Here is a 20,910-nt window from a genome sequence, read left to right as displayed (position 1 = left end):
AAATAAAAATAGCAGATCACAAAATCATCAAATAGATCAACTCATCAATAACAGATCAACAACAAAATCATCAACATCATTAACATCATTATACACAGTAGATTAAAAAAGAGAAAAATCAAAGAGATGGTGTCGGTGGCGAGGAGGGAGATCGGTGAGTTCGGCGAGTTCGGTGAGATGGGAGGAGGGAGAGATCGTCGAATGAGAGGACCTGGCGGATCTGAGTTCTGTTTGAATATCTGAGTTTGCAGATATGAGAGATCGTCGAATGAGAGATCGACGTATGAGAGATATGTGAGTTTGTAGATTTGAGTTCAACGGTGACGGAAGGCGGGAGACGAGGGCAACGGAGGAGGAGGGAGAGGAGGACAGCTGAGAAAGGGAGATCGGCGCCGGCGGTGAAAGAGAGGAGGACAACGACGGAGGTGGAAGGCTTTTAGAGAGAGAGAGAGAGAGAGAGAGAGAGAGAGAGATGACAGGCCGTGTGAGGCTATTGGGTTTGTTTTTTAGGTTTGGTTTATACATGTAACATGTATATATAAAGGGGTAAGACAGTAATATCACTTTGGGGGAGATACAGGGACGGAGACGGGTCGGGTCCGGGGCTGTGAATGCTATTCCCGTCCCCGGCCCGAAATACTTGGGGGATTTAATTTCAAATACCATCCCCGTCCCCGCGGGGGTATTTTTTGAGGAAAAACCATTCTCATCGGAGTCGGGGGGTCGGGTCCCCGTCGGGCCGGGTTCAAATTGCCATCCCTACTATTGTGCTTTCTTTGCACCTCTCCGCCCTCCTCCGATGAATGAGGGTTCAACTATGATTACCAAGTTAGTGATATTTTAAGTATTATATTATTTTATTAGTTGTTGTTGTTGTTGTTTTTTTTTTTTTTTGGGGAGATCGTGAGTATCTCCAACAGTAATAGGCATTTTACTTATCTAAACATTACTATAAAGTATGCATTTTATTTTGCCTATCAACTGTTTCATGTTTTTTACTCTAACCATGCTCTTTATTTTTGCTATTCATCCAAATATTATTAACTTTGTAGAATGTCACATTAGTAACAAAGATAGAAGAAAATGATTCTAATGATTAAATATATTTTGTCTAGTTTTGAAGACTAGTTACATGTAGCTAGTGAATGTGAGTCGAGTTAAAATGTCTAATCATATATTTAGTGCATTGAAGTTGAAAAAAATGTGTCATATTAGGCATTTTGACTAACAAGCATTATATGTCTAGTAAGTTGGAGATGCTCTTAGCTAGACACCATATAAATTGTATTTAAAATATTAAAAAAAAAAAAAAAAAACAAACAAACAAAAAAATTTCACTAGAATAATGCATCAAAATAATAAGTTATTTTCAGGAACTTTTTGATTTGAAATGAATAGATATAAATTTGACATTATTATATATAAAAAAAATTTGTAGCCTTTTTTTTTAGTATATCATTACGTTTTTCAACTATTAAATGTAAATAAGAAATAAATCTAGTCATTAATTAAAAATGAGAGATTTTTATCTTGATTTTTAGTTATTATTGAAATTAAACTTACATACCACACAATATAACATTACTTACAGCATAAAATGACCATCTACTTAACACTAGCTCTAATATTACTTACTATTAGAACTCACCCTACTAACAAATGTCCATCAAACACAAGAAAAAGATACAACAAACAAACCAAAAAGAAGAGAAAATGGGTGAAAAATTCACTCTATCAATTATCTAAGGCATTAGGTCTAAGGGATATTTTTTGTTGATGAGAGGTCTATATTTTGTAAAATAGTTTGTTGAGAAATCCTAAAAATATTTTTTTTTCAATTTTACCCCTTGACTTTTATTTTATTTTATTTTATCTATTTGACTTTTCATTAACTATATGTTTAAATTTATATCTATATGTTCAAATTATTTTCTATCTGCTCAAATTTTTTTGACTATATGTTCAAATTTATATTTATCTGTTGAATTTTTTTCCCTATCTGTTCACTTTTTTTCCCCTATGTATTGAAAATGTGGATTTTGCTCTTTATCTGTTTAAAATCTGTGGATTTCTTTCTCTATCTGTTTAAAACCTGTCTTGATTTTCCTTATCTGTTGAAATCTATATGTTCAATTTTTTCGCTGAATTCTCTATCAAAATTCTATCTGTTCATTTTTAATTTTTTTTTCTATCTGTTGAAATAACAAGTCAAACCAAATTCTATCTGCTGAAATAGAGCCAAAACAACACCTATCTGTTACAAATACCAAGCCAAACCAAACCCTATTTGTTCAAATCTTTTCTTCTCTCTCTTTCTCCCTATTTGTTGCAATATATTTCATCATCATCATTCTCAACAACAACAACAACAACAACAACAAATGAATTCAAAAGGTCCATTCTAAAGACCTAGTTGCTCAATCTGATCACTAATAAAAACCTAACAGAAGCAAAAATCAACAATCAACAACAAAATATTGACATACAAATCAAGATAGAGAGAAAGAAAGAGAGCAAGAGTGGATGAGGGAGGGAGAGAGTGACAATGTGGAAGTCGGATCTGGGCTTGAATCTTCAAAGGTGGTGATGGAGGCGGCGGATCAAAGTCGGATCTTGGTTAGGGCTTCAAATCTAGACCAAGATACTAAGATTCTGTGTGAAGATTATAGTTTTTGTATAAAATAATCAATTTGCATAAATTAATTTAAACTATAATAAGGTAACTGTGCTCTAAACAAAGTCTGACGGCTAACCCTAGACGACGTGGCTACAAAAGCTAGAGAATGAAAGTGCAAATGGATAGAGAGAGAGAGAAAGAGAGAACTTGAAGCTTGCCTTTGATGATAGCAGATGGATTGGAGAAGAGATCGTTTAGGGACTCTATAAGTTCGTCTCCATCCTCCACCTCATCTGGATCTCGGCAGCTGAAGTCACCGCCACGAGGGGTTTGCTGCCGTTGGTATGGCCATCTCGGGCTATAATTCCACTATTATTCTCTGGCTAGGGTTTTGAGAAATGATTTGAGAGAGAAGTGGAAAAGAAAGATAGGAGAACAAAAGAGAGAGATCGCGGAGGAGGGTAAGGGACGTTGGTGGTGATCATATCGACGATGGAGACAGAGTTGATTGGTGTCTTCATTGCCAGTGGATTGATGAAGAAGTGTAGAGAAAGAGAGGGATAGAGGGTTTTCCTGATCGAAGATAAAGAGAGAAAGGAGGAGAGAGAGGAGTTTGACAGAAAGCACTGTGTATACCCCTTATATATATATGGTCATTTTGGTCATTTTGCTTAAACTTGTCCTTTTGGACAAAATATTTCAGCGTTTGAACCTTTAGCCAAACGAAATTAATATTTGGATTTATGGACCGAGTGCCCAAAAACAATTAATATAAGATATTATTTACAAAATTTAATACATTTTTATTAAAATCAATTCATCTATATTTGAGATACTCTATTAACATTGTACAAATATAACACTGACTAAAGTCGGATCCCTAACCTCCCTAGTATGCGAAATGTAGTGGGAGTAGAAGTCCTTGCGTCGCAACCTTACAGTTACTGGTTCATTTGAGTTATTGACAAAGTTTGTCAGTTGTCAAGGTTCAAACACAAGAGATTTCCCTATTAGATGGACAAGTTGACATGTCAGATGTTCATAATCCAAAGGAGCAGCTTGATGCACCCCACTTTAGTATCTTTGAATCATTATCACAGCCTATAACAGATATTCCCATGTCTGAACAACACTTCTTAGTTGTGGGTGTTCATGACGAGCCACCACAAGAACAGGTCTCTAAACGAGTTTTCTAGTTTCGTGTGGGGAGTTCCCAGTGTATCCAAGCCCCGAGAAATTGTTATGTGGGGTCAAATGATATGGCAACTATTATGGAACCCCATCAACCCTATGATCAAGGTCAAGGCAAGCGCGAGAAAAAGCCTCAGATTGAAGATAGTATCAGTAACCCAAGTCTTTTTCAACCATCTTGTCGCAGAGCCCTTTGACCTAGTCATTTCTATCTTGTGTTTATTTTTTTTCTATCTTTTGGAATGTGTTTGTTTTGATTTCTTTACAGGATCTTTCTGCTGTGACTGGTGGTTATGTAGGTTGTTGCTTTATATTTTTGTTTCCCTTCTTGTTTGCTGATGGTTCTTTTGATATGTTGTATTGAACTTGCTATATTTCTCTGTTCTATCAATATATTTGCTTTATGATTTCCTCAAAAAAATACAAATGGCATTCTAATATGATTTTAATTGATTTTATTAATTTTCAAGAAATAATTTAGTGTCATTTTATAAATAATGTGACGCATTATTATAAAATGGTTATTTACATGAAGCATTCTAAATTATTAAAAAATATCATTTTGACCCTCTCAACTATAAAAGTGTATAAACAGACTTCCTAAATAATTGATAAGTATCACTTTGCCCCTTATAAAAACATATAAATGGACCTCATAAACTATTGATGTTGTGTGTGTCAATTTTCGACCACACTGCCAACTTAGTACTCAACTGGAGAACACCGGCAAAATAGGTTAAGCCCGAACGACCTGCAACAGAAAGAAGAGTTTCTGACGGTGGCTCGTCCACCCGGGGGTACTCCGACGATCAAGTCAGTACTCAATATCTCTTAAAGATAACCAATAGTTCTTAACTCACTAGCCAGATTATCAAAAGCATAAATGACATACCTTAGACCCATGAGGGTGCCTCTCTTTTATAGCCAACATAATCCTAGTCCCAATAGAAGCCTAGCTCCAACGGACTTAGGATTACTGCTAATCTTGGACTCCTAGTTGAATTAGGATAAACTTTCTAAGAGTCTTATCTTAATCCAAACTGAAGTTTTCTCCCATTCTAGGACTCTTGTCCCTTATCCGCTTATCTCGGATTCTAGTATTCTCACAGATAACCTCGGCCTAGCCGAGATCATCTCGGCATCATGACCAGGACACGTGACACCTCGGCTAACACTTCGGTGTCACCTCGGTCACGTGTTGTCATTCAAAAATTATGTCCCCACAACTGCCCCCTGGGTTCTATTACCTTGGCATCCTGAGGTGATGGAACCTATATCATTTCTTCCTTTAATCATGACCCTCGTTTATCTTCAACTTGTAAACTTTTCTCAAGTTTCTACAAGTGTTAAACATCATCTCTGTTTAATTTCAACTTGTAAATTGTCCACAAATTTCAACAAGTGTTAAACAATGATCTCGGTTTAACTTCAACTTGTAAATTGTCCACAAATTTCAACAAGTGTTAAACAATGCTCTCGGTTTAACTTTAACTTGTAAATTGTCCACAAATTTCAACAAGTGTTAAACAATGATTTCGGTTTAACTTCAACTTGTAAATTGTCCACAAATTTCAACAAGTGTTAAATAATGATTTCGGTTTAATTTCAACTTGTAAATTGTCCACAAATTTTAACAAGTGTTAAACAATGCTCTCAGTTTAACTTCAACTTGTAAATTGTCCACAAATTTCAACAAGTGTTAAACAATGATCTCGGTTTAATTTCAACTTGTAAATTGTCCACAAATTTTAACAAGTGTTAAACAATGATCTCGGTTTAACTTCAACTTGTAAACTTTTCTCAAGTTTCAACAAGTGTTAAACATCATCTCGGCAAGCTCTTCTCTTCTCAGACTTAATCATCTTAGGCCGAGATCTTGTCTTCTGGGATCTAGGATCCGAGATCTGGAATCCGGGATCAGCTTACTTGGACTGAGCTCTTGTCTTCTCATATCCAGTGTTATCTCGGCTTGACAAGTGAGGTCACCTCGGCATCTTGTCGTTTTTTCTGGAGGTAATCCCTCAGATCCTCCTTGGTTCGTCCAGGAGCTCGGCTATCTCCGGATTTCAGCCTCTTTGGTGCACTATTTCCTGTGTCATTGCGAGTCCTTTTAGACCTCCCTCCATTGGTCGTGTTGAAACAGAGGTCCTTCCCCTGAACATGCCGATATTCTTTGGAGTCAGCTTCCTTGGTGCGATGTGTTTTCTGTGAATCTCCCCTTCTTGATTCTCCTCGTCCGACCTCCTTTGAAGGCCGATAAGAATGTTCCTTGGTCCTATCGTGCTGAGGAGTCGTAGGAGTTGTCTTCTGCCCCCCTGCCTGGGCATCTTTCTTGGCTGCTGGAATCGGCTTATCTTGTGACGGGAACAGTAGCTGCATGATGTTGTTCTGTATCATGAAATTGACAACCGTTTGCAGGTCCGCCAATTTGTTTGCCATTTTTTTCATCTCATCGTCCCTTCGTAAGCATCTTTCTTTTCATTCCTGGAGGTCGTCCTCGTTATAATACTTGTTTCGGTCTAATTTCTTCGGCGCGTCGCCCTCCTGGCCGACGTCCTCTTCTCCGTGATTCTTATCACGAGTTTCTTCGTTGTAGTTGTCTTCTTCGACGCCAAGGTTAATATGTTTTCCACTCTCAGTAGGGGTGCCGTCCCCAACCTTCTCTTTCGGTCTGTTGTTGGCCATCTATTCTCCTTTCGTTCCCACAGACGGCGCCAAATTGTGTGTGTCAATTTTCGACCACACTACTAACTTAGTACTCAACTGGAGAACACCGGCAGAATAGGTTAAGCCCGAACGACCTGCAACAGAAAGAAGAGTTTCCGGCGGTGGCTCGTCTACCCGGGGGTATTTCGACGATCAAGTCAGTACTCAATATCTCTCAAAGATAACCAATAGTGTTTAACTCACTAGACAGATTATCAAAAGCATAAAAGACATACCTTAGACTCATGAGGGTGCCTCTCTTTTATAGCCAACATAATCCTAGTCCCAATAGAAGCCTAGCTCCAATGGACTTAGGATTACTGCTAATATTGGACTCCCAGTTGAATTAGGATAAACTCTCTAAGAGTCTTATCTTAATCCAAACTGAAGTCTTCTCCCATTCTAGGACTCTTGTCCCTTATCCACTTATCTCGGATTCCGGTATTCTCGCAGATAACCTTGGCTTAGCCGAGATCATCTCGGCATCATGACCAGGACACGTGACACCTCGGCTAACACTTCGGTGTCACCTCGGCCACGTGTTGTCATTCAAAAATTATGTCCCCACAGATGTGTTTCACTTTAACCCCTTCCATTAGGAGGCCCAATTGGTACGTTTTTATAGTTTAAGGGATCTATTTGTATATTTTTATAGTTTAGGGGATCAAAGTGATACTTCCTAATAGTTCAAGGATCTATCTGTACGCTTTTATATTTTAGGAGTCAAAGTGATATTTATTAATAATTTAGGTGATTTTCGTGTAAACAATCCTATTATAAAATGGAGAAATTATCAATCAATGATTTTTTTTAAAAAATTATTACTGATTCATTATAAAAATTTATATTTTTAATTATCAATATTTATAAAGTTTACAATCTATTTATAATTATTTTTCAAAATTACTTCTGAACTGAAATTTTACCTTATAAATTGTCCTTGGCTAGTCTGTATGTTGAAAGAGACGAGTCTATCATTAACTCATTACAACTGTGGCACTGAAAAACATGGCATCCTCTTTCATTAATCAAACATTTATACGACTCTAGTACTATATACACCAATTAATATAAATATTAATATACCAACTAGTATTATATTATTATTACTGATCCTACCTATTATACAAATTACAAATACCTAAAATTTCTAAAATTATGTCACATCATTTCTGTTAATATACTAATTAATACATTAATTGATATATATACCAGTATTCTTTGTACAAAGAACAGACCACCAGGGTAAAAAAGGACCCTCTCTTCTTCTTTTTTTCCTCCTAAAATTTCGTCATAATTTCAGCTCAGTTCCATTCTTTAATGGGCCACATAAGTTGTTATATGTGAGCTTATACCATTCAATGAAGTTTTTGAGTTTTTTTCTATTATGTTTTTAAAAAATTTGAGATCATATAAATATTTAATTTGTTTTGTTGTTGTTGAGCAATCGCACAAATAACCCAACATACATGATAATCCCCTTTAAAAATCATATAAATAATATTTTATGTAACAAATATGTTATAGTGGAACATCTCAAATAAAAAAAGGCAAAATTTTGTGTAAGTAATGTGTTGAAATTATGACATAATTTTATTATACCATAACTCTGATTGTAACTTGAAATTATGAATTGATGTAATTGACATCATAATAAATAGAGTAATTTTATATAATTAATAGATTTTATAAATTTTACTTACTAATTTCGCACTAATCATATTATTAAAGTGGGTCATATTTCAATTTTTAAAGGTTCATTATTAAATGACATTTCAGTTAGTAGGAAAAATTTGTAAGATTTGTTGGTTTAATAATGTTATATTCATCACATTTACCATATTATGTTTATAATTATACTTACTTGTCAATACAATATTAGTGCAATGAGTATATCTTCAATTCAATTAAATTAGATGTTAAAAAATAGATACTAAAGGAGCTTAATGATGGGGTCAATAGTAATACAAAAATCACATCATAATAGTCACTATTTACCCATTGAATATGACGAAAAAACAACCATACGAAAACAAAAACTGAATACAATACAGCACACCAATAGACAAAACCTGATAGAACTAATAATCAATCACAACACCCATTAGGCCATAAACTCTAATAATCTTAGACACACAGTCATCAAAATAAATTTTAAAAAATAATAATTTAAAATGGTCTAGGGTAGGGATGGTGGGTAAATTGTGGGTGGTAAGTTGGATTCTCATGCACAACTTGTCTTCGTGTTATGGCTGAGGAAGAGGAGGACATGTTAGTGTAACTCGTCAACACCAATGACAGTGACTTCTCAATCTCATGATCTGCTGGTGGTGGTGCTCTTACCTGCTGTTGCTGCATACAAGCATGGCATGTGATCATTTGGTGGAGATCAATGGTGGTAGAATTGATGATTTGCTCTTTAAGAGCCCAACAAGCCTTGTCTACTTCAGCTACTGCTTGTTGCCTTATTCTCTTTGCGTTGGCGAATTCTCGCTCCGCTGCCTCAATCTGCTGCTTTGCCTGCCTCCGTGCCTCCTCCGCGTACGCCTTGTCTGCCATGACAATGGCAATGTCAGATTCGGAAGAAGATCCTATCGAGAGTTGCAATTTGGTGGAAGAATGACTACTTTCATCTAATTTTGCTTTTGGTAATGATGATGTTGTGGTGGTGGTGATGGTGGCGGTGGTGGTGGTCAACAGCTGAAGCTCTAAATTGTTATCAATGGACGAGCTGGGACTTGAAGCTGGTGGTTGTGCAGGCGACTGTGATTCCGATTGGAGACTCTGCCTCCCCATATTGCAAGTGTCTTGGTGTTCAATGAAACTCTCCACCCTACACCATATTTAAGCATACATTAATCACAACTATAGAATTTAATTACAAAAACAGACAAAGCTCTCTCTCTCACACACACACATAAGCGAGTGGGAAGGGAACCCCCCCTATGAGAGTGTTGGTGATCAAATTATGTGCCCTACGAAATTTTTTGCTAAAAGGAAAAATAATAGTTCAGTGCAAATTTAACGAAAAAAATTCAGATCAATAATAAAATTTATAAATTTTAATAATCAAAGTGTTAAATTTTTTTTTTTTTTTTTTTATCATTCTGTGATTATTTTGGAAAGATAACACGTGTAGTTTTTCCTTTTTTAATTAATAAAGAAAAAAAAAAAAAAGCAACCAATTAACAAAAAGTTAGCTTTTGCATTCGAAGAAGAAAAACAAGTGCAATGATTCTAGATGCACTAAAAAAAAAAGTAGAGCAAGGAGGGACACATTCAAAAGGCCCTTTAACATGATGTGAGCTTTTTGGTCAATCAAGTTGGGTGCTAGAAACGAGGCAAATCTATCAAGTCATTCACTTGCTGGATTAAAGCAACCAAACCAACCAATGACCTTCTTAATTAGCACATAAATAACTCAAAATTAATAAATTAAAAATTATGTGACTAGAGAATTATCATTTTAAAATAAAATAGCATTAAAAATGACATTTAATTATCAAAATGCTACCTTAAAACTATATCATTTTTTTATTTTTATTTTTTTAAATTGTACAAGAAAAATAGTGTCATCTAAAGAAAAATGATGGATATATTTATATTTGTGAATGTGATATAGAGAAAGAAGGATGGTTTAAAACAATAATAAAATTATGAAAGGCAAGGCAGATCAAAGAATTCAATTAAAAATAAAATTGTAAGAAACAAATCCTAAAAGTGTAATAATAATAATAAGACAAAAATTTAAGTAGGAGTAGAGATAATTGGATCATAATAGGAAAGTTGTGTCTATGATAAAATTCTGTACACATAATAATAATGAAGTGAATGAATCAAAAACCTGGAGAAAACGCGGCCACAGTCGCAAGAATGGCCTCTGGTGCCACAAGTTTTGAGATGAGCTTTGAAATCGGATTGAACCGCGTAGCCCTTGGAACATTTCTCACAGATCCATTGCCTCTGATTGCTGTGTTTTCTTCTGAAATGCTTCTTGATTCCAACTAGATCTCCAAGGGCATGAGAAGGGTGATGGTGCAAGCAACTTGGCTCCGGGCACACAAACACCCTCTTCCGCCTCACAGCCGATGCCGTCTCCTCCCTCTTCACCAGCTTCCACGGCACCTTGTGCCTCCGCCGATGCATCTGTAAGTTCTGCTCTCTCTGAAAACCTTGGTTGCAGATCTCACAAATGTATCGATCCGATTCAACTAAGGTTTTTGGAGATAGAGAAACCACTTCTGCATCTGGATCTATACAACAATATTATTGTGTATGTCATTATTATCATGTCATGAGATTAGAAACAAAAAAAAAACAAAAAAAAAACTGTACCTGGAGTACCGGCAGGCCTTCGTTTTCTTTTGATACTTGTTCCATTTTCAAAGAAAGAGTTGCTTAACATAGTAGAATATAAGATGATAATTCTTGTTTTTAATTTTGGTTTGTTGTTGTGATATTGTGTTCTTCTTCTTCTTCTTCTTCTTCTTCTTCTTCTTCTTCTACAATAGCCTCTCTGGCTGAGTTAAAACCTTTATTGAGAGAGGGAGACAGAAGATGAGGAAAATAATGAAAAAGGGTTTTTCTTTCGGTTATGATCAGCTTTCTTTTTACTTGCTTGCTTTAGATTTTCATCTTCTTCTTTTTTTTCATCAGCTTTATTTCTTCACCATCCTCTAAATCTAAACTAGTTTACTCTTTTAAGTTTAAAAAGTAAGAGGGAGAGGAAGAGGAAGAAGGAAAAAGGAAAAAGGTGAGGGGTCTGAGCCAATCACATTGTTCTGAAAAACAATCAGAAATTGGACTGTAGATAAACAATGAATCCCCACCCCACCACAAAGATAGAAACAAAAAAACTCATAATTCATCATCTATCCTACACAGTGAATTTGCATGCATAAATAAATACGGGCCGCCACCTCCATATATATATATATATATATATATCATGAAAAAAATATCATAAAAATTATCATGAAAGATTTTTCACCTTTAAATTACCCATATAATAAAATACCACACATAAATTAAAGGATGAAAAATTTTCATGATATATTTTTCATGATCTCTAATATTATTCTATATATATACACGTAAGCATTTTTTTTTGTTTTGTTTTATTTTGAGAAATACTATTTATCAAAAATGTGTTTATAATGATTTATATTGGGCAATTTTGAAATTTTAACAAAATTTAGTATCTTAGTATGAAGAGTGGATAAATATTTTAGGACAGACTAAAATGAAAAGATGGACAAATAAAATGCGAGAGACAGTGTATGGCTTACCATACTATATAAATTAGAAAAATGATATGCAAACTCATTTTTTAGACTTAATGATGTGTGAGAGATTATTGGTTGAATTAACGTAAAAAGTTTAGAGTAAATTTATGAGAGATAGAGAATTGTCTTAAATATTTTAATTGATTGTCACATTATTAAATTTAAAAAATGAATTAACGTAAAAAGTTTTGAGTTTTGAAAAACTATTTTAATGATATATAATAGCCCACTTTTTTTCTTTTTTTTTTTTTTTCATGGTTAGGATGAGTTTGTGATATTGGCAAGTAATGAATATTTTTTACTTCCACACAAACTTTCTTATTTCAGAAAAACTACAATTTTGGAAGAGACGAATTTTGATATTTTAATTTAATAATTGATGTACGAATAAATAATAATAATAATAATATGAATTGAGAAAATTACCGTATGAAATAGTATAGGATATTCGTTCAAAAAAAAAAAAGAAATAGGATAGGATAGGAGCTCCCATCGTAAATCTCTACTTCTCCGTGCAAACAAAAGTTCTCAATTGTCGCAAATGCCCCTCATTCATGAGTTCACAATGTTCACATAAATTCTAAAGTGACTTTTGATTTATGAATTTGGATTAAAAAAAAAAATTTAATTGCGTAAAATATAAATAAAATATAATCATATTTCACATATCTTAATTTCACGCATCTTAATTTTACCACAACACTTAAAAGGGTATCTTTGTCATTGCACACCTTAATTTCTCTGACAAGGATATTTGCTTATAATTGTTTAGGCTCATTTTAGGAAGTGAGTTAAAAGTCACTTCCTAACTTTAACCCCCTTCCCCTCTCACATAAAAAAATCAAGAAGTCAAAAAGTTAATTTGTCAATTTTTAACTATTTTTTCAAAACACCCCTTAGTAAATAGATGACTCAAATTTGAATTAAAATTTTAATTTGGTTTGACAGTTGCGTTAAAATCTTTTTTTTATGAATTATATACACGTAGAGTTTTACAAGATGAACGATTCAAATAATCAAAACATAATCTTAATGAGTTCCTACGAGCCCAAATAGTACCTTTGGAGACAAACATGATAAAATAACGAAATTACGACTTGGATCAAACTAAATTTTTTCTGAATGAAAAATATAAATAGAAATCTTACAAATTTAATGGTTTGAATTATTGAAATGGAATCGTGATAAATGTAATTCAAATTGTGCAACTAATTAGTAGTCAAATTGTACTACAAATTAGTAGGAGTCATAAGTAAAAATTGAATGCAAAAAAAAGTGTGTATTTTAATTGATATATATATGTACACACACAAATTAGAATTCTCTACAATAACATTTGGTGCAACAATTTATCATGGTGGTTTAAGAGTGATTTGAACCCGAAAAGACAATCAATTGGGTTACAAGATTATTGCACAAAAAATTATTATAGAAAAGACTACTACCATACAGACAACCATGCAAAATATATATAGAAAGACACCAGTGATATATATGTAAAAGTAAGGAACCAAAAATGTTTTATTTTTTCAGTAATGATTGAGGGCCACAATTTTTGTGGCTCAAATGGCTCGAAATTGCTAAAACGACGTCGTTTTGAGTACAAAACAACTTCAAAATTGCCAAAACGACGTCGTTTTGGCAATTTTGAGCCATTTGAGCCACAAAAATTGTGGCCCTCAAACATTTTTCTTATTTTTTACTATTGATGAACATGATTGCAGCATCTAAAAGAACTAAAAGCCACACTTCAAAGCTTTACACAAGTAAAAGAAAGTGCCACACCACCTACCCCATCTTTAGCTAACATGCATGGTGTGGTGCTAGATCCATTGTTTCTTTTGGAGGTTGTGCATGTGCTACAAGAATCATTGAAAGGAAACTTATTTTCTAATATTTTATTAGTCTCTCTCTTTTTATGTTTTTCCAAATCTTTCTTTGTTCAGGAAATTTATTAGATCAACCAGTAAAATATATTTACCTATCTAATAAAAAGACATTGGTAAAAGAGTGGAAGAAAAGCCTCTTTAACCAAAGAATTTTTCCTCTTATTGTTGAGCAAGACTTTTGCTCTATTTTATTCACCCAAAAAAAGACTTTTTACTCTATTTTGATTAATATTGCTGGGATAGTCGCATAGCTTTTAGCTTACTTTCATAGTACTTTTTCATTCTTTTTCTATTCATTCATAGGCATAGCATGTGCCCATAGGCTAGTGTATATTATATATATATATATATATATATATATGTATATACAGTATATAAGTCCATTTACATAATAACAAGGCACTTGGAGGGGACATGGGTCTTCAAGTTTCTAAAAGCAAATGAAAACTTGTAATGGATTTAGTTTTTAGTTTGGCTTTCAACAAATCAAATGCCATCAAAAAAGAAACACCATATAGAAACACAAAATAAAATGCCAAGATCATCCCATACGAATTTTGAAAAGAAAAAAAGAAAAAAGAAAAAGAAACATGAGATCTCAATAAAAACAAAGCTCTAAACCGAAACAATACAGAACAGAGAGAGACTTACTGAACCTGCAAGTCAAAAGTCTCCCTGTAGAATTAGCAAAGAAGCAAAAATACCAGCAATATTTATACGTCCGTGATGATGAATCGAATGGAAAGCATTCTAATAAAGCATTTGCTAGAAATCACAATCTCACGGAACGATGAAACATAAAACATTTCTTGTCCTTCCAGAGATTACCAGGGGCATTGCACTTCACACTGACCATCATTTCTTGTTCTTGTTCTTTCTACAAGTGTTGTATCTTTACCCTTTTGCTGCTGGGACTATGAACCAACAACAACAAAGAAACCACAAAGAGTATACAGAATATTTATATTGATTTTAATTAATATATGTAATAAGCAGCTTTGTGGTTGGCCTGTAAATATTAGGCTTATTGTTATTGGAGGAGGCACATTTAACCTCAAGAATAACATTGAATTGAGAATTTTGTTATTGTTTAGTTTCTTTTACTTTCTTTTTTTTTTCCGATTGTTTACTCTAATTTTGAGAACGGTAAGGTACCATTGCTTCAACCCTTGATGTGGAGACCAACAAGGTACTCAAAGCTCCAGTGATTGCTTGTTCTAATTTCTCTTCATTTGATCAGTCGAACCCTCCATTGTCTTGTACCATCACCACCACACCATCATAGCCATAACATATTTGCAATCATCATGCCATTGCTACACTATTACTGCCTCACCGCCATCAACCACCACTAGTCACCATCGCTACATCGCAATTTAGCATTACGATTTCTTGGTCTACATCCCCATTGCTTTGCATTGCCGCTTCCATCGTCATATCGTTGAAGCATTGCAACGTTGCAGCCACCTGCCCTCCACAAATCCCATCCCATCAATATCCTCCATCAATCACTGTCAATATTGCCATATATAGCCAGAATTTTAGTCTCTGTTGATAGCGCACTTTATCAACAAACATGATTGCCAAAGACCCTTCCAGGGTTCCTTTGCCGTTCATTATATCGCATGACAAAGACGCTGCAACACAACAGAAGACTAGATGAGAAAAGAGCTTTGTTTATAAACTCCGATTAGGTGAAATTGGATGTGTAGATTTGACAAATTATGCACCCACACATAAATGAAATTATAATTGAACAAAACTTACCAAGTGCCAATTCTTGATTTGTCACTTACCAAAACTGACATATCTGTGTCATCGATTAACATAACAAGGGCCTGCTTTAGTGGAGCATTCTCATCATCCTATAAACAATTTGACGTAAATTAATGAGTATTGGTCGTATTGTCTACTGATTGCTGTAAACCACAAAGCGAGGAGACAGAGATCAATGACCAGTAGATGAGGAATGGTTTTAGAAATTATAAACTTGTTTTGATGAAAATGAAATTATGTTCAGAACAGCGTGTTTTCTTTTCTTTTCTTCTGATTTTTCCTCATCACTGAGAATTGGAGCAAAATCATTATACATACAAGGAGTACACATGTTATAACTATGTCCCCGTATGCAAAATAACACAGGACAATATTGGTTTCCTGTTATAATTAAAAGAAAAAGAATAATGAGAAAGAAAATAAAAGCATATGCAGTCATATTCCTAAACAAAGATTTGTTCAGATGAACTTATCAAATAAAAATTGAATTTATAAGAACCTATGGTTATTTATGGAACAAAGTTAGCTGATCTGGCATAGATGTAAACCACATCAGAAAGACGGGTCCATGAGCATTGGACCAACCATTAGGTCAACATTTCTTTTGCGTGCTAACATTTAGGGTTGTGTCTCATTCTGTGATTAGATTTTGTGTAACTTAGAATTTTTCTTAGTTCAAAATATATTATGTTTAGAATATATGTTAGCATGAAAATATATAAGATGTCATAAAGCAAATCAAATTTTGCTACTATATCATATTATTACCATTAAGTATCCAACTATTCAGCCAGACATTCATGATCCCATCTTCACCAATACCCCCTGCAGGAGCAAGATCCATTCTTGAAATGATGAAAGCGACTTGCATCCCTCAGTATGATTTCATGGTTGATGATTCTAGAAATGTAAGTAACAGCACTATGGCAATCACCGCAGACACGCAAGTTTTTGGTGATCCTAATGGGCACCCCCGGAGGAGATGTGAGGATGCCATAGGCAAGAGCCAACTTTTCACTATGTTCAAAAAGAAGATCCCCTTTCTCCTCATCATCTACATCATGTAGAGCAAAGCTTGTCTCAGGAACATAGCCAATGGCTTTAATGCGGCGAATCATATCTGCAAGTACATTATATATTTGTCGAGACATTGGATGGGATCGGTCTCCCACATAAAAGGTTGCAGTGCCCTTTTTTTCTTGGACCCAGCTGCAGCCAGGTCTCTTCTTGATCCCAGTATGTTTCATCAAAGATCTGATCCTCGCCACATCTTTCCATTGCCTAGCGTTGGCATATAAGTTTGAAAGCAGAGTATACGATCCATCATTCTCTAAATCCAATTCTAACAATTTATTTGCAGCATATTCCCCAAATTCCACATTGGCATGGGTCCGGCAAGCACTTAATAATGCCACCCATACTATTGGGCTTGGTTCCATAGGCATGCCTTCTATCAGTTTCATAGCTTCATTCAAACGACCAGCCCGACCCAAGAGGTCAACCATGCAAGCATAGTGTTCTACCCCGGGAACAACCCCATATTCCAATCTCATTCTGTTAAAAATTTTAATTCCCTGATCAACCATTCCTGAGTGACTGCAAGCATAGAGCAGTACAACAAAAGTTACACCGTCAGGCACCAGACCCGCCCTCCTCATCTCATCAAAAACTTGGAGAGCCTCTTCACCGCGACCATGCATGCCGTAACCTGTCATTAGGGATGTCCAAGAGACAGCATTTCTATGATACATGTTATCAAACACAGCACGAGCAGCATTGACATCTCCAGATTTGGCATACATATCTATTAGGCAATTGGCTTCAAATAGCATCACAGACCCATAACTGTTGCGTAATACGTAAGCATGAATTTGACTACCAAGTCTTAGTGCCGCCAGATGAGCACAAGCCATCAGAGCACACGATATTGTAAATGCATTTGGCACTACAGAATTATCCCGATTCAGCATGATGGAGAAAAGTTCCAATGCATCATTGGAATCCCCTTGTTGGGCATACCCACCAATCATAACAGTCCAGGTCACGACATTCCTTTCCTTCGGAGCTATGGAGTCAAAAATAGCGCGAGCGATTTTTGTACTTTTGCATTTAGAATACATGTCAATCAGACCGTTGATCACCATCAAATTGTCCCCAGGATCACTACCATCTAAACTAAGAACGCATTTGATGGCGTAACAATGAGTCTCCGTCCCTTGAAGCAATGCTCGTGCAGAAGCACACCCGGACAGAAGAGACACGAGGGTAACAACATTAGGTTCGGATCCACAAAGTTGCATTTGCCTAAACACGTTGAGCGCTTCATAGCCATGATCACTCTGAGCATAACCTGCAATTACAGCACTCCATGTCACAACATTCAACTCAATATTCTCCTCCCGCATTTTCTCAAATAAACTGAGAGCTTCGTCGCATCTACCAATTTGAGAATACCCAGTTACCATTGCATTCCAGGAAACAACATCCTTCACCCCCATCCCCTCGAAAACCTTGTTTGCTTCGTCCATCAATCCGTTCTTCGCATACATGTCCACTAAGGCATTGGCCACGAACAAATCCTCCAAAAGCCTGTTTCGAACTGCATAACCATGAACCTGCTTACCCCTCACCCCAGCACTAGCACAAGCCGGAAGGATATTAACTATGGTAATAGCATCCGCACGAAATTGAAAACCGGTATCTAAGTTCATCTTATCAAACATCTTCAGAGCAGTCCACGGATCCCCGTTCTGCACATAAGCAGCCACAATCGAATTCCACGAGACCAAATCACCAATACCTCTCATCAACAATTCATCAAACATATGGTGTGCATCGTCCAAAGCACCACAACGACTGTACATCGCAACAACCGCATTACAAACATAGACATTGGACTGAAACCCTTGAACACACGCAACGGCGTGGACAGAAGCGCCGCGGCGGAACGAGGGGAGCTCGCCGCAGGCCTTGAGAACGAAAGGGAAGGTGTAGCCGTCAGGGCGCCACCCGAGGCGGCGCATAAGGAGGAAGAGGCGGAGGACGGCGTTGAGGAAACCGATGCGGACGTGGCGGCGGATGAGGTGGTTCCACCAGAAGACAGCGGAGGGAGAGGGAGGGAGGCGCTGGAGGGCGGCGAGGGCGAGGGAGTGAGCGTCGAAGGATGTGTAGGTGCTTATGAGGTGGGTTAGTGTGTGGGGGTCTGTGAGGCCTCGAACTGTGATTTGCTGGTGGAGGAGCTTGGCGTCGAGTAAAGAGTTGCATTGTTTGAGAATAGTTGAGGAGGTAGAGAAAGGGAGTGTTGTTGTTGTCGTCGTCGTCGTTGTTGAGGATGAAAAATTGGAAATGGAGGGAAAGAGTGGAAGGTGGTGTGGAAGTTGTTTTAGTTTTGAAAGGAGCATAGTATACTCCCCACACACATAGGCACCACCGTGATGTGAATGACGGGGAGAATTTGAACAACGAAATGAGGGAAAGCGAGGGGATTCTCTTCTATTCTATGCTAAATTACATGACACTTGTTTTTAAAAAACAAGAATGATTGAGATTTTTTTTTTTTTTTTTTTTTGAAAAGATCTCTACTATTGATGGTTTAAGATTCATATATACATCAATGGTGGAGATATAAAAAAATTGTGAGAATTTTTAAAAAATGAACGTCTCAGACACTTTCTTTAAAAAATTACTTGCAGATAGTAAACATTACATATAACTAAGCAATGGGCACACACCACACATACGGTAGGGTATTTTTTTTTTTTTTTTAAAGGATTGGGCCATAGGATTGAACTATTAATTTATTCGAAATAATAGTTTGTTATTTGGTTCAATATTTTTGCTTCAGACTAATAATTCTTCCTGACTATTAATCCCTCATATGAGAGATAAACGATCCTAGGTAGGGCGGAATTATTTTTATGAGATTGATACCCTATAAGACTAATATGTGAAATGTTCATTTTACTCTCTTACTATTACTTAGTAAACAATTAAAAAATGATAAGATAATCTTTTAACATTTATAAATTATGTTTTAGTGTTGTCAATTTAAAATTATATATTAAATAAAAAATATAAATTATAAAGTTAATTTAATTAAAAATAATAAATTAAAAATTATGGCCTTATAAATTACATTTTTTTAGTATTGTTAAAAAATTAAATTTATATATTAAATAAAATTATTTTTTTAGTGTTTTAAATTTAAAATTATATATTAAATAAAAAATATAAATTATAAATTTAATTGAAAATAATAAATTAAAAATTATGGCCTTATAAATTAAAAAAAAATTAGTGTTGTTAAATTATAAATTATAAATTATAGATTACAAATTTAAAAGTATATATTAAATAAAAAATATAAATTATAAATTACAAGGGTAAAATAGTCTTTTGAACATTTATCCTTATCTAGTCCGTCCAACTAAACATTGGATTCATTAAAAATAATCAAATCCAGACATTTAATCTCATGACTAAACAAACATAGGATACTGTTAGACTTATTTATTTTAATGATTTATTTTATGTTTTAATTTATTTGGAAGAGAAAAAAAAAATCAAAATTTATTTTGATAATTTATTTGAAAGAGAAAAATAGAATCAGCATTTATTTTGATGATTTATTTAATTATATTTTAATTTATTTGAAAGAAAAAAATAGAATCAAAATTTATTTTGTCCCGTTATTTCTCACCTAAACCTTTATCCTAAATGCTGTTAGAATGTATTTAATATTTGATTAAATCAGGAGTTCAAACAGCCCAAAACAGAGGTTCAAACAGCCCAAAAAGCAGAGGTTCAAACAGCCCAAAAAACAGAGGTTCAAACAGCCCAGCCCAGCAGCAGTTCAAAAGGTTCAAGTGAAAGATATTCAAATTTGTAATAATGGAGTGGAACATATTCAAATTAGTAATGATGGAGTGGAAGATATTCAAATGAATACAACGGCTATAAACGGCTATAAATTCAAATGAATACAACGATTATAAACGGCTATAAGTTTCATTATATATACCAAAGCCTCTAATATAAACAAGTTACAAAAAAAAATAAAAAAAAAAATCATAAAATATTCTTTGATCTATAATCATTCACATCTATTCTCTGAAAAATTCTCTGAGAAATGTTCTTCAATTTTTGTTTACATCCTCTCTTAGAAATTATACACTGAGCCTTATAGTATTAAGCTCATCTTTCTTGTGTGAGATTTACAGAAAAATCAAAACTTCATTTTATATATCTATCTTTAAGAGATAATTCTTGTTACTTTATGTGAAAGCAAAAACACATTCTTTTCAATCTTGTAAGAGTGTAGTACACTCAGTGTTCTTGACTTAGAAAGTCTATGTAAAATCCGTGAAAGATTCACTACAACAAAATGCACCTTTGGCGACCAAAATTGGCAACAAAATGCTCCATTTGTAAAGAGGTTGCTAGCACC

General features: G+C 34.9%; 1 protein-coding gene and 1 pseudogene across 5 annotated transcripts; both read right to left on the bottom strand.

Moving 5' to 3' along the window:
• Window positions 1-8,476: 8,476 nt before the first annotated feature.
• LOC114280805 (protein indeterminate-domain 14) lies at window positions 8,477-11,421 on the bottom strand. 2 transcript variants are annotated; one of them, XM_028223192.2, is made up of 4 exons: window positions 10,850-11,387; window positions 10,359-10,767; window positions 9,142-9,347; window positions 8,477-9,066 (listed from the first exon to the last, which is right to left on the bottom strand). In XM_028223192.2, exons 1-4 carry the CDS (start codon window positions 10,917-10,919, stop codon window positions 8,684-8,686), a joined length of 1,068 nt encoding a protein of 355 aa, XP_028078993.2. In that variant the 5' UTR covers window positions 10,920-11,387; the 3' UTR covers window positions 8,477-8,683. The 2 variants fall into 2 exon arrangements, with proteins under 2 accessions (XP_028078993.2, XP_028078992.2); XM_028223191.2 differs by having other exon boundaries at window positions 8,477-9,347; window positions 10,850-11,421.
• A 3,519-nt stretch (window positions 11,422-14,940) lies between these two features.
• On the bottom strand, window positions 14,941-19,140 carry LOC145814819 (pentatricopeptide repeat-containing protein At5g16860 pseudogene; annotated as a pseudogene). Of its 3 annotated transcripts, none has more exons than XR_014358053.1 (3): window positions 16,233-19,140; window positions 15,456-15,553; window positions 14,941-15,325 (listed from the first exon to the last, which is right to left on the bottom strand). The product of XR_014358053.1 is annotated as a pentatricopeptide repeat-containing protein At5g16860 pseudogene, transcript variant X1 (transcript). The 3 variants fall into 3 exon arrangements; XR_014358055.1 differs by having other exon boundaries at window positions 15,485-15,607; window positions 16,233-18,984; XR_014358054.1 differs by having other exon boundaries at window positions 15,485-15,553; window positions 16,233-18,983.
• Between the last annotated feature and the right edge of the window lie 1,770 nt (window positions 19,141-20,910).

Source organism: Camellia sinensis, unplaced genomic scaffold (assembly GCF_055761805.1).
Source record: "Camellia sinensis isolate YWXY unplaced genomic scaffold, ASM5576180v1 Unanchor13, whole genome shotgun sequence".
In the NCBI taxonomy this organism is placed as follows: domain Eukaryota; kingdom Viridiplantae; phylum Streptophyta; class Magnoliopsida; order Ericales; family Theaceae; genus Camellia; species Camellia sinensis.
Note: the sequence above shows the minus strand (reverse complement) of the source record. Positions and strands in the feature narration are given on the sequence as shown.